General features: G+C 45.0%; 1 protein-coding gene across 3 annotated transcripts in view; it reads left to right on the forward strand.

Annotated features, from left to right (window-relative positions):
* RAI14 (retinoic acid induced 14) overlaps positions 1–13,130 on the forward strand; it is a 191,431-nt gene that overhangs the window by 165,717 nt on the left and 12,584 nt on the right. For 2 of the 3 annotated variants that reach the window (XM_075540916.1, XM_075540915.1), the window contains exons 8-13: positions 1,808–1,914; positions 3,374–3,552; positions 3,793–3,821; positions 4,883–4,969; positions 5,533–5,619; positions 8,844–8,898. In XM_075540916.1, the coding sequence (XP_075397031.1) occupies positions 1,808–1,914; positions 3,374–3,552; positions 3,793–3,821; positions 4,883–4,969; positions 5,533–5,619; positions 8,844–8,898 (544 nt within the window). The remainder of the gene's footprint in view (positions 1–1,807; positions 1,915–3,373; positions 3,553–3,792; positions 3,822–4,882; positions 4,970–5,532; positions 5,620–8,843; positions 8,899–13,130) is intronic. The other variant, XM_075540917.1, reaches the window with a different exon arrangement.

Consider the following 13,130-nt stretch of genomic DNA (forward strand, 5'->3'; position numbering starts at 1 on the left):
CACTAATTAGAAAGTCTCTCTCTTTTTTGTACCCCGTGTATCACCTTGGTGTCTTAACTTGAGTAACAGGACTCTGAGGACTATTTTTCATGCCTTTTTTAACCTCCATGAACTACATCGAGAACAAATTTACTTGCCTGGTGGTGCTGTGACTTAGGCATTAGGCTGCTACCCACAAAGTCAGGAGTTCAAACCCGCTACCCACTTTTGAGGAGAACAATGAGGCTGCCTACTCCCATAAATATTTCATCCCCAGAGCCTTAGATAGGGCCGCCATGAGTTGGAATTGATTCAGTAGCAGTGGATTTGGTTTTTAGTTTATCTTACCTGCTTGGTGATAGTAAGGCTGTCTGGTAGTAGAGGTCAGCAGATCAAACCCATCCATGGTGTTCTGTTTATGGAAGAAAAGGCCCGTCATCTGGCTTGCATAAACACTGCAGCCTTGGAAAGCCTGAGGGGCATTTCTGCTCTGCCCTGTGTAGGGTCACTATGACTCAGAGGGCAATTGCTGACACACAACAGTTGTAGCTAGTTACAGGGTTCGATATCATGCGGTTGCCTGGGAATCAACATACACTTTCTTAGACCTGACGGGCATAGTGTGAAGGAGACGTATAGAATCTGTCAATATATTCGCTCGCCCTGACTTTCCATACTTTATCATTGGGAAGTATTAGAACTTCACAGGAATCCGAAATTCTGCTTCAAGAAGAAACAATCTGTGAGCAGCAATTTTATTATTAAAAATTTCCAATTTTTAATAATTGGATAGATCATCACTTCTATTCTCGTTATAAATTGGAAGTTTCGCTTTATAAATTGCGAGCAAGTCCATTTGGGGGCACATGCCAGGAAGGAACAGAGTGACAGCTTTTTCTTTATGGTTTGTGTGATATTAAGACAGACTTCCCTCCCTGGAAGATGGTGGGAATTTCCAGTCGTCAGCTACCCTGTGTGCAACAGAACCAAACACTGGGCCACTCTCACACGGGTTATGTTTGAGCCCGCTGGTGCAGCTACTGTGCCCATTCATCTTCTGGAGGGTCGTCCTCTTTTTCAAGCCCCTCGACCTTACCAAGCCCGAGGTCCTTCCTTCAGGGACTGGTCTCCGCTGATCCCATGTTCACAGTCTGGGAGATGAAGTCTCACCAGCCTCTCTCCTACGGAGCATTTTGGCTGCATTTCTTCCGAGACAGATTTGTTCGTTCCTCTGCCAGCCCATGGGTTACGGAAATAGGCATTTATGTAGCCTTTTCATGTTTTTCCCCTTTAATTTGATATATGATGTGGAAATTCATACTCCACCTACGATAGTTGGTGTATGAGGTGGCGGATCTAGTTTTCTTTTTCTCAAATGGATTTTCAATTGTCAGAGCATCTCAAACAGAATACCGTTCCCATCGCTTTCTGTAGATTCCTAATTACGAGCCATCACAGAAGTTAAGAGTATATATTGGTCTGTTACTGACAGAGGACGAGATGAAGGGAGAGACCGGGAGAATGATATGGTTAATATGCTATAAAAATTGACAAGATTATGAATGGGATGGAAATGTCTCATGTCCTCAACTGCCAACTGAGAAGGTGGCAGTTCAAGCCCACTGCGAAAGTGCCTTGGAACAAAAGCCTGGCAGTCTGCTCCCAAAAAGCCAGCCATGGTGAATCTCCACAGCAGCAGATGGCCGCGTGTCTCTCCCACGGGGCTGGGCACAGGGTGACAGCGGATCACATGTGAGACCAGCAGGGCCTCTGCACCGCTGGCTGTCGGGTGTCTGAGGTAAAGCTGTACTCTGGATTTTTCCCCTAGGATGGGAACACGCCGCTGTTGCTCGCTGTGCAAAACGACCACAGCGAGGTGGGCCGCTTCCTCCTGGACCACGGAGCCGATGTGAACTCCAGGGACAAGAATGGAAGGTACCACAGATTCAGGAAGGAATCGTGTGACTCCAGTGGTAACATTCCGAGTCTTTTCAGAAGAGTCACACTATATTTTTAAAGACTTCTTATAAAATCTTCTTCTACTATTTTTTTTCTGCCTTTGACAATCCAGACGCTGTGAGGCCATTTTTAAAAAATTTCTTTTTCCCCAGACCTCTGTGGACATCATTGCTAACTGATGTGAGTGCTGAACACTGAAGGGAATGGGCCATTCCCTGTGACTTGTCATATTAAATCAACTGTCATCTAGCTATTATCATTCTGAGTATCGAAAAGTATATATGTTAGTTACTTTTTAAATTATTTGGGGTTTTTTAGACGGGTTTCTTTCTTTCTTTTAACACTTTTATTGCCACAGGGTTCACCTTTCATGTCACTCAATAAATCGGACACGTCAGGACGCGAGCCACAACCGTCTCTGCCTTCAGTCGTAGAGCAGTTCTTCTTTCTTGCGCTCATCATTATTGGCTCCCCATTCCCCCCCTCCCCTGCCATGCCCCCAAGAACAATGAATCTACTTACTGTCTCTAAACATTTACCTCTCGTGGATTTCATATACAGAAAAGCATGTAAATAAACCAGTAACACAAAGTAGAACCGAGAAAAACCTCAATTGAAAGAAAGCAGGAAAGATTAAAACTAGAACACATTGAAATGGATCATAAAGGAGATCAAATCATAGGGTGCTAAATTTTAGCTGCATCTGCAACAATCCACTTTCCAATACATTCTGCATGTTAGCAAGCCTATTCACATCCTTGCTCCATGGTCAGAGGGGATTCACCAGCGGCTTAATTCAAGTGTATTGCCCTTCACTTTTTTTTTTTGGTTGCTTTTAAAAATAGTCTAAGCACCATGTCAAACAAAAAGAAAGCCAAATGCATTGCCATCAAGTAGCTTTCAATTTCGTGCAGCTCTATCCATGGAGGGACTTAAAGTGCTCGAGGGGAGAGGGCAAGGTTTGCACCAGTCTTAATGAATCTCATCATGTCAGATCGCATCAGAGTGTGTGTGTGTGCTGTTTGCCTTAGCAAGGTTTAAAGTTTTGCTTTGACCTAATGTGTTGAAAAACCTAATTTGATCCGAAGCACCCTGGTGACACAATGGTTCAGCGCTCTGGTGCCAACAGGTTGGCAGGCGAACCAACCAGTGAGTCCCTGGGAGAATGAGCTGACGGTCTGTTCCCGTAAAGATGACTGCCTTGGGAATTCTAGGGGACAGTTCTCCTCGGTCATACAGGCTGGGTTGGGGTCGACTTCAGGGTACCAAACAGTCTCACCTTGATAGCATTGGATCTTGGATTCCCCAGAGGACTAAATGGAGTAAAAGTCTGGTTGCACCTAATCTGCTTTTTCTTACTTTCAAGACAAGTGGAGTGATTTCCCAGGAGGGAAATCGTGTGGGTACTAATTTGGTGTCTCCATTTTCCCTCCAGAACCGCTCTTATGCTGGCCTGTGAGATTGGCAGCTCTAACCTCGTGGAAGCCTTAGTTAAAAAGTGTGCAGATTTAAGCCTTGTAGACTCTCTCGGACACAATGCCTTACATTATTCCAAACTCTCAGAAAAAACAGGAATTCAAAGCCTCCTGTTATCCAAAGTCTCTCAGGATGCTGGTATGTGAAAGAAAACAGCGAGTGTTGTTTTAAATTTATCCACTTGACTTTCCCCCAGTGGTTAAAGGAATGTGTGCAATATGATATATTGTAGTATTCTTTTAAACCATCTTAAAGAAAAATGAAGTGTTAAGCCCTGTGTGTGTATCCCCACCCAGAGTAGACATGAGTCACTGTGGTTCTCGTGCATATCTATCTATAGCTATATATATTTTATTGTTTTTTACTTTTCCTCTACAGATTTAAAGACACCAACAAAACCAAAGCAGGTATTTATCTTTGGGGATGGGGGTAAGGGGTGTTTTCTTCTTTGGCTGTGAGAATTTGAAAATGTACAGCTCAAACCACTCTGCGGTCCACTGAAAAAGATGTAGATGGTATTGAAAATACTTAAAGGTTGATGTAGCTTTAGAAAAAAAGAGATTCATTGTAAGAAGGTTGTTCCTTCATGAGTTAACCTATTTCCAAAGCATGTGACTTTAAACTTGCTACTTATATATATCTTTCCCCAAATGTACTAATTCTTCCTACTGGTGTGAAAATATTTGATATGGCTTCAGTTGGGGCTGAATAATGATATTTGTACACTTGGAATAATCACATGGAGTACGCAATCTACAGCCATGGAAATGTTAAGATAGTTAATGAAAACTAGAAATTTGGGGGTTTTCCCCATTATTTTAATTAAACCTTTCCTCAAACCTCATCTATTTTACAGAGTAAGATGTGTTTGACAGGTTTGCCCTGTTATTTGGGGGGGGGGGGTGTTCTGAATAATACTTTGTCAATATCTATTTACTTTATTAATGATGAATAACTTATGCCTGCCTGCTGTTGTGATTCATTTATGCACTAAAGTCCTTGAAGAAATTACACAGTGACTGCTCAACAGTGAATTCCTTAGAAGCTCACTGTATCATGTATTGGTCCATCATCCTCAGAGATGGTACGGCTCTCCCCATCCTCTAGCATTACCTTAAGTAATGAGGATTTGGAGAAAGTATAGCCCCTTTGCATTAAGATGAAAAGCTAGGCTGTGACTATATTCTGGGTTCTGAATTGTGTCAGATGGCTTCTCAACCTCTCCTTTACTAGTTTTCCACGACCAACTTAATCTGCTTTGTCTCATGTTTGTATTTTCCTGCTATTTAAGCATGGGCTGCTGGAAGAAAACTCGGAGCATGCATCTTACTTGTTTTTAGTTGGTAGAGCTCGATACAGGAAGGAACGAGCTGTTGAGGCGGCTCTCATTTATTGGATGGAGGTACTTGCTCAGACTTTACTAACCTGACTAACTCACCTCCGTTCTTTGGACTGTGATAACTTTCAGCATGATCAAGTCTCTAAAATAAGCTCAGAAAGAAGTGGAACTCCAAAAAAACGCAAAGCTCCACCACCTCCTATCAGTCCATCCCAGGTAAAAAAAACAACAACCAACCAATCAACCATCAATAAACAGATAACAAGAGCCGTAGTATTGTCATTTTGTGTTTAGATTAAACACATTAGGGACTTTCCTTAAAAACCAGTTTTGTATAGATTTGAAATTTTGTTTCCAGATCACTTAGTGATACTTTCCTATCTTTCAAAAAGTTTTTGAGGTAGCTGAATGGCACTGAAAGGATGCTATGCTTGAATTGATTAAGGCAGAGAAGGAGCCCTTGTGCTGGAGGGGTTAAGCACTCAACTGCTGACTGGAAGGTCAGTGGTTCAAGCCCACCAGCCACTTAGGAGAAAGATGGCACGTCTGCTTCCAAAAGGATTTCATCCTCTACAGCCCTTGAGGGCAGTTTTACTCTGTGCTATAGGATCATCGTGAGGAGTCAGAATTTGATGCCAGGGCGACGATAGTAATTTGGTGTCAGGATAAGAACTTCAGATTAATTTATGTTGATTAAGTAGGTTGATTCCTTGATAGTACAGAAGGAAATGCTTCGAAGAAGCTTTTTTTCACCGGCGGCTTACATTTTGTGTTTCTAGTTAAGTGATGTGTCTTCTCCAAGATCAGTAACGTCAACACCACTTTCTGGGAAGGAATCGGTATTTTTTACTGAACCACCCTTCAAGGTAGGTCTTCTCCTGTGTTCAAATTTGTTATTGTATTTCAAGGTACATGATAGAATCGCTTTTGAAAGTCATATGCAAAGGCTTCAAAAAGTTCATGAAAAGATACGGGATTTTTCCACACTTTCGTTGCCCCTTTATACAACACCTGGCAAAACCGATTATCCTCCATTATTTGTTGTTTTATAGTCTTGTCACCCAGGAAGACTCCTTTTCCTGGCACGGACACCATAAAAGGGGTGGGTGGGTGGGTGATGAGAACATTACACTAGTTGTGTTAAGCAGGGTTCTCTAGAGAAATGAAACCAGGGCACTAAGGTTTTACATATATATAAAATATATAAATGGATAGGTTTATACAGCACGAAGGAATATAACAGCTAATTAGTCCACACAGCAGTAGAAAGGGTTCAGTTCAACTCGCTTCCGTGGAACAGTTAATATACTGGAAGTCTTTCAACTCACGTGGGCTGCTGGGTTCAAGGTCAACAGACAGCAGAATCCTCCCTGGGGCAAGGCAAGCAGAGTCTGCCCACAGGCAGCAAGCAACAGGGAGAGTCACCAGTCAATAGCTCAGGAACCTAGTGAAGCAGGCCTGGATGGGATAATCAAATGCAAGCAATGCAAGACAATCGAGTCCACCAGCCTCAAGCTCAAGTGATGCACCCACCAGCAGCTTGGTGAAGCAGGTCTGGAAGGAGCCTCAAGCTCTAGTGACACGATCCACAGCTTGGCCTGGCCCACAGGTAGTGTAGTTCACAGGTTGAGGCAGAGAAATAGCTACTGCAGTACTTAACTAGTAATTCTGTTCATGTGAAAAGAAAAAAGACAAAGATAAGAACTTGCTTTACAAATGACCTTACTTACCCATCAGTGAGTTGAAGCAATGCCTATCAAAAGTAAAGTTTGTGGTTTTTTTCTGGTATCACACTGAGAAGTAATTGTATGTTTTTAATTAACGTTGCTTTCTGACTTTGCAAATAATATGTATGCAATGTAGAAATTTTAGAAACTCCCTTATGTGTTAAATCTACCCTTGAAGAGTTATTAAGGTTCCACAGGTGGTTGGTAGGTGTTCTAAGCAGATGGGAATATGTTTCAATTCAACACCTTTGTGCCTGTCACTAGGAAAATGTACAGGGAGGTGGTAGAGGGGGGATGGAGGCATAAAGTTTTATTGTTAAGAGAAAATATTCTAAGTGTGTGATTACTTTTCTCCATCTAAGGATTGCTAAAGACAGGTTTTAAAAACAAACAAACTTTGACGCACACTGATCGCAATGCTAACTCTCATTTCCTTCACTTCACGTAGACTTCATCAGTAAGTTTGCTAAGATGACGATGTATGTCAGGCAAGTCAGAGAAGTTTGTTATGACCACTAATATCCCAGGATCTTCTCACGTGTCTGGACACCGAGCAACACATTCCAAAGTATAATACCACTGAGTACGACTTTCAAGAGCAGAATAGAGAAAACTTTCTTTTGTATCCCAAAATAAGTTCATCACGATCCTCATTTAGAAGGGCTACCGTTGGAAAAGCAGGGCTCTTGGTGGCATGATGGTTAAGCTGCTGCCCCACAGATGGCTGCCTCGAGCCCACCCAGCGTGTCTTCAGGAGAAAGCCCTGGGTCTGTTTCTGTAAAGACTACAGCCAAGAAAACCCCATGGGACACGCCGGGTTGCTGGGAGCTGGAAATCACTGGACAGCAATCGAGTTCGGAAGACAGGAAGTACCAAGTGTAGGTGAAGATGGGGAGGGATGGCACTCACACCCCGCTTGTGCGCATGTAAAATAGGACGACAGCTTTGGGAAGCTATTGGGCAATTTCATTAAAAGTTATACATATACCTTCCACATGATCCAGCCGTTACACTCATCAGTGTGTGCCAAAGAGAAAGAAAACGATGTGTCTTTATAAAATCTCAGACTCCGAGAAGTGCTGTTGAGAGAGCTGCTGGTGGCCATCAGCGAGTGAGCGCGTGAACACAATGAGGTACGCCCAAAGAATGCTCCCCAATAGTAAAAAGGAACAAAGTGCTGTACCAGCAACATCAGAGATAAATCTGCTAACTTCAGGGTCAGCATTTCGAAACCATCAGCCGCCCCTTGGGCGAAAAAAAATGAGGCTTTCTACTGTCGAGATTTATAACCTTGGACCCCAGAGGTGCAGTTGTACCCCATCCTATGGTGTCAATATGGGCCAGAATCAACTCATAGGCAATGAGGAGAGCATAAGAAGCCAGGCACTACAGAATCTGTACCTTGACAGATCATTTGATGGTTAGGACTCCTCCTTGGCATGGTCATGGGAGAGCAGTGGCTGCTGGGGGTGAGGTGGGGGATCGGCTGTGATGAGCATGGGGACTGAGGAGTGATGGAAGGATTTTCTATCATGGACTGTGGTACTGGCTTCACGTTTTTATTTGTCAAAATCTCAATAGCGAAATTTAAAAGGGATAAGAGTTTTGTGTGCCTTAATATGGTTGGGGAAAAAAACATATTTTTTTAAGTGAAAGGAGAGCTTTTCTGCAAAGATAAAGACTTGCCAAAAATAAGCCACTTGAGTTTTAGTATGTGGACCTTCACAGGAAACTCCTTTGCTCAAAAAGGAGCTTGCTCCTCAGTGTCGGGCATGTTCAGATGAAGCTGTCACTGCTGGCCCACCGCTCCATTCCGCTTACGGTTCTTAAAAATATTTATTTACGCCACTGCAGTTTGAAACAAGAATCTGACTTGGTTACAAGCCTTCTTGTAATATAATAACAAATGCTCAGGGATACAGGATTGAAGGAAATCTTGAAGGGTGTCCATTGTCGGTCTGGGGCCAGAATTTTTGTTGATATCTTTGTAAAATGAGCTTCATCAGTAAGTTCTATGATTACCTTCTCTCTGAAGATTAATAACGACATTGATCATTATTAATAAAGGTAAGTTAGAAAATGATAAAGCGAAAATAACTACTTGTCGAAGATCTTTATCCAAGCAGAAGCCAAATCATTTCCATGCCTGTTTGGCTGCTTCATGAAAGGAGTGTCTGCCAGGTCGGGTTTCGGGATAAATGAGCGATTCAATAAAACGATGGTGCTCTTAAAATAAGGCTCTATCATACTCATGAAATGACATTTCTGAAAAACTCCTCCTGACTACACTGTGCAAACTCTAGGAGGAAAGCTGCCTGTCTTCTGTGCAGGGAGCAGTGAGGAATTTTCATCTGTTTCCACAGGCTGAGATTAGCTGTATCCAGGAGAGCAAAGACAGGCTCAGTGACAGCACCACAGGTAAGAGGAAGGGGCGCCTGGCTGTGGGCCTCAGACACATCTCTAGTCCACGCCCACTGAAAGAGGCGAGGCCACGCAAGGGTGCTCTGGGAAGAGTGGGTGGAGGACTGGTACACCATCGGGCCTGCAAGAACAGACAGGCTGCTACACTACCCATTTCAAGGATCTTGATCCTGGAATCGAAGGAGTCCTTGCCCTTGAAGTGAATATAATGTATCTTTATTTTCCTTCAGGAGCCCTGGTGGTGTCATTGTGAAGCACTCAGCTGCTAGCTAGAAGGTTGGCAGTTCAAACCCACATGGGAAGCAGTCTGCTTCGGGAAATACTGCAGCCTTGGCATGGCTGCGGAGCAATTCTTTGTGCTGTCGGCTCCCTATGAGTTGAAATTGACTCCAGAGTAGCAGATTTATTAAGGATTCAGCTACTAATCAGAAGGTTCGAGATTCACACTCACCAGCCGTAGCCATTCTGTGGGAGAACAGCCCTGGCATTCTGTTCCCCTAGTGGTTCAGTCCCAAGGACCCTGTGGGGCAGTCCTGCACTCGCATGGAGTTGCCAGGAGTCGGATTGACTCAACTGCAAAAAACATCTTCACCATCCTCTGAAGCTTAAGCATGCCCTTCAATGATGAGGCTAGGTAACGAACTCCAGCAGCACTGACAGGCCAGTGGCTTTGTCATCCAGAGAAGTACGACACTTTCATAGCTTACTGCGACTGCAGTTATCTAGAAATAGCACTTACTGCAAATAATCGGATATGCTTCTAGATTTTGTTATTATATTAGAAAACAAAGACTTAAAACGAAAACAAACTCACTGCCATCGAGTCAATTCCAAATCATAGCCACCCTGGATAACAAGGTAGAACTGCCCTTTCTAAGGATTTCGAAGACTAGCTCATTTCAGGAGCAGTAGTAGAAAGTCTAATTGTTCTCCCACTGAGCAACTGGTGATTTTGAATGTCAACAGGACTTCTTAATAAGGACTACCAAAACCAAACCCCCTGCCATCAAGTCAATTCCAACTCACAGCGACCCTGTAAAGGGTTTCTGAGACTAAATCCTTACGGGCAGCCTCATCTTTCTCCCATGGATCAGTTGTTGGATTTGAACCACCAACATTGCAGTTAGCAATCAATGGCGAGCACAGCACCACCAGGGCTCCTACATTACTGTGGGCTATCTATTTTCTTTTGTAAGGAAGGGCAGTCTTTTGAGAAGGGGGTTGTAGGCTTCACCAGAAGTCAGAGGCTATGGGCCCTGACTCATATGCTAATACATTTACCTGCAAAAATGGCGGTTGATCCTTGGTCAGTATTTCTCTCCACCCGCCCCCCCATCCCTCCCATGATTACGAGGTTTATCAGGGAAGTTAACAGATCACAACAAATCAAGATTAGAAAGCATTATACAATGGTTCGCAACCTTCCTAGTGCTGCAACCCTTTAATACAGTTCCTCATGTTGTAGTGACCCCCAACCATAAAAATATTTTCGTTGCTACTTCATATCTGTGATTTTGCTACCGTTATGAATCAGGTGATCCCTGTGAAAGGTTTGTTCGACCCCCAAAGGCTGGGAACCGCTGCATTAGAAAGAGAAGAGTCCATTTGTCTGCAGCAGCGCTACATCTCAGCCATGTAGGCAGGCATGTCTCCTCCCTGGTCCTCTGCCCTGCTCAGCAATGCTAAAAAGCAAGTTTAATGCTGTCAAATGCCCAGAGGGCGCTCTACCCCACAAGCCAGTCTCCCATCCAAGAAGAATGATCCAAGTTCATACAGAACTCTCTCATCTATATTGTGGTTTCAGCCTCCTGGAACAAACACCCCCAAACCCAGTTCTGCAGGCCCTACTCATAAACCTGGCGGCTCCTGGGGGATTTATAGTCCCTTTCTTCCCAGCCAGACCTGCTGCCCTCGCTCCCCCCCTCCCCCCGCCCCAGCTGAGTTAGGCTGTCATGCAACCCCGGTTATTGGCCTGGCAGCCAGGAGACTATGGGAACTCATCCTGAGAACACCTCTGTATCTTGCTGGGGCAAGGCCCCCATTGTCTTTCTACATGGGGGGCAGGGTTGGCCGTGTTAGCTCTTCCTTAAAGAAGGAAGGGCCACCACTGCACACACCGGGGTCCTGAAGAACCTGGATAGCCAAAAGATCCAGGGTCATCTGCTCGAGGTCCCCATCCTCTGTGTCCAGCTCCCCGATTTTCTCAACCAGCACCCAGACCTACCTCTACGGAACATTCCATAGGTAACTCTAACTCGGAAATCCTGAAGGTCATCACCAGCTGCCGCCGCCTTTTCCCACTGTCACAGGACAAGCCTTCTACAAGAACTGTCATGGTGGACTTCTTGTCTTCTTGACTGGTTTTCCATTGTGTAACTGGGCTTAGCCTCCCCTGGCTCCATCTGTAGGGACCTGGTACTGTTTCATAACAACCAACCAATCTCCATCGCCCCGGCCCCCTCATTCTTCAATGGCAAAAGGTATCCCACCACGCAGGTCATTCCCCTGGGGGCTCCAAAGACGCCAGTGAGAGTTGTAACGACTGGGCTCTCACACTAAGCAAAGGGACTCTTTGTGGCTCACGCGCATACTCGCTGGGATGGCATTCTCCTTGTCTGCCTAGTGGAAAGTGACCCGGTCTGAAACTCAATCCTCCCCTTTGCTTTTCTGCCCACTCCTGATGTATCCCAGCTGGATCCGCCCCGAGGCAGGGGCCGTGTGCTGCATTTGGGTTTGGACTGCAAGGCACATCTGCTATAGATTGGCCAGAGCAGAGGTGGCCCACTGGAGGAGCTCTGTGTTGAACAGAGCGCCGGGCCCTATTATCCTGCCATGCTTGCTGTTACTGGCTGTGGGATTCCTGGCAAGAGCTTGCCCTTGATTCAAAATCGAAGTGGACCCTGAGGGAGCCAACCACTGCGGGCTGGCAGCTCACGGACGCCTTGCAGTTGAGCAGCAAGTTGTTTCTTGGGAGGACAGTGAGCTGAGCACCTCGTTAGCCAGCACGGTCTCACTTCTCTACTCTGGGCTCTAGCTACGTGCAAAGATAGAGCACGTGTGATGTCCTTAACAAGCCCCCCGCGTTCCATGCATTGAGAGGCCGTCCTGAAGGGTTAGGGTCTAAGAACGTGAACGAGCGCATTCAGAATCCCTTGTTAAAGTTGGCGCCTGCAGGCTAGCATTTGGGAAATTCCAGGCTGGATGATTCCAAGGCTCCCTTATTGCACTAGCATTCCATTTCTTAAGTCTTAAAGTGTCTTATAGATGTTTGGACTGACCCATGAATTTGGCAGAATTGAGAAATCCTGGACTTCACAATTCCTGGTAGAGATTGTTTGTAGAATAACCTAGCAACTATTGCTGACGTCAGATGGATCTTGGCTCAAAGCAGAGACTACCAGAAAGATGTTTACTTGTGCTTCATTGATTGTGCCACGGCCTTCGACTGTGGATCATCATGAACTATGGACAGCCTTGAGAAGAATGGGCATTCCAGACCACTTCCTTGTGCTCGTGTGGAGCTTGCCCAGGGATCAAGAGGCAGCTGTGCACACATACCAAGGGCAGGCTGCGTCGTTTACGAGCAGCAGCGGTGTGCTTCCGAGTGGTATCCGCTCACCATGCTGGTTCAGTCGGTATGCTGTGGTAATCATCAGGAAAATGGAATTACATGAAAAAGAGTGTGGCATCGGGACTGGAGGGAAGGCTCTTTAACACTATGCAGGTGACACCTCCCTGCTTGCTGATGGAGCAAGGACCGCAGTCCTCGGTGTGGATTACAGCTCGAGGCAAAGAAGACTAGAATCTTCCCAACTGGACCATTAGGGAACCTTAGGATAAATGGAGGGGGGAAAGGTTGAAGTCGTCAAGGATTTTGTCTTGCTGGATTCCACAGTCAGCAGTCACGAGAGAAAAAGAGGTGTTCACTACACTAGGAAAATCTGCTGCACGAAGCCTCTCTTTAGAGAATCGAAAAGCAAGGATGTTACTTTGAGGACTGAGGTGCACCTAACAGAGGCGTATTTTCCACTGCCTCATATGCATGTGGAAGCTTAACACTGAATGAAGAAGAATCTATGGATTTAGATTCTGATTCTGGAGAAGAATATTGAAGGCACCATGGAGTGCTAACGGACAAACTGATCTGTCTTCGGAGAAGTATGGCCAGAGTGCTTCTTAGAGGCAAGGATGGGGAGACGACTTCTTACATCCTTGGGCCATGTTGGCAG

This window comes from Tenrec ecaudatus, chromosome 2 (assembly GCF_050624435.1).
Source record: "Tenrec ecaudatus isolate mTenEca1 chromosome 2, mTenEca1.hap1, whole genome shotgun sequence".
Classification (NCBI taxonomy): domain Eukaryota; kingdom Metazoa; phylum Chordata; class Mammalia; order Afrosoricida; family Tenrecidae; genus Tenrec; species Tenrec ecaudatus.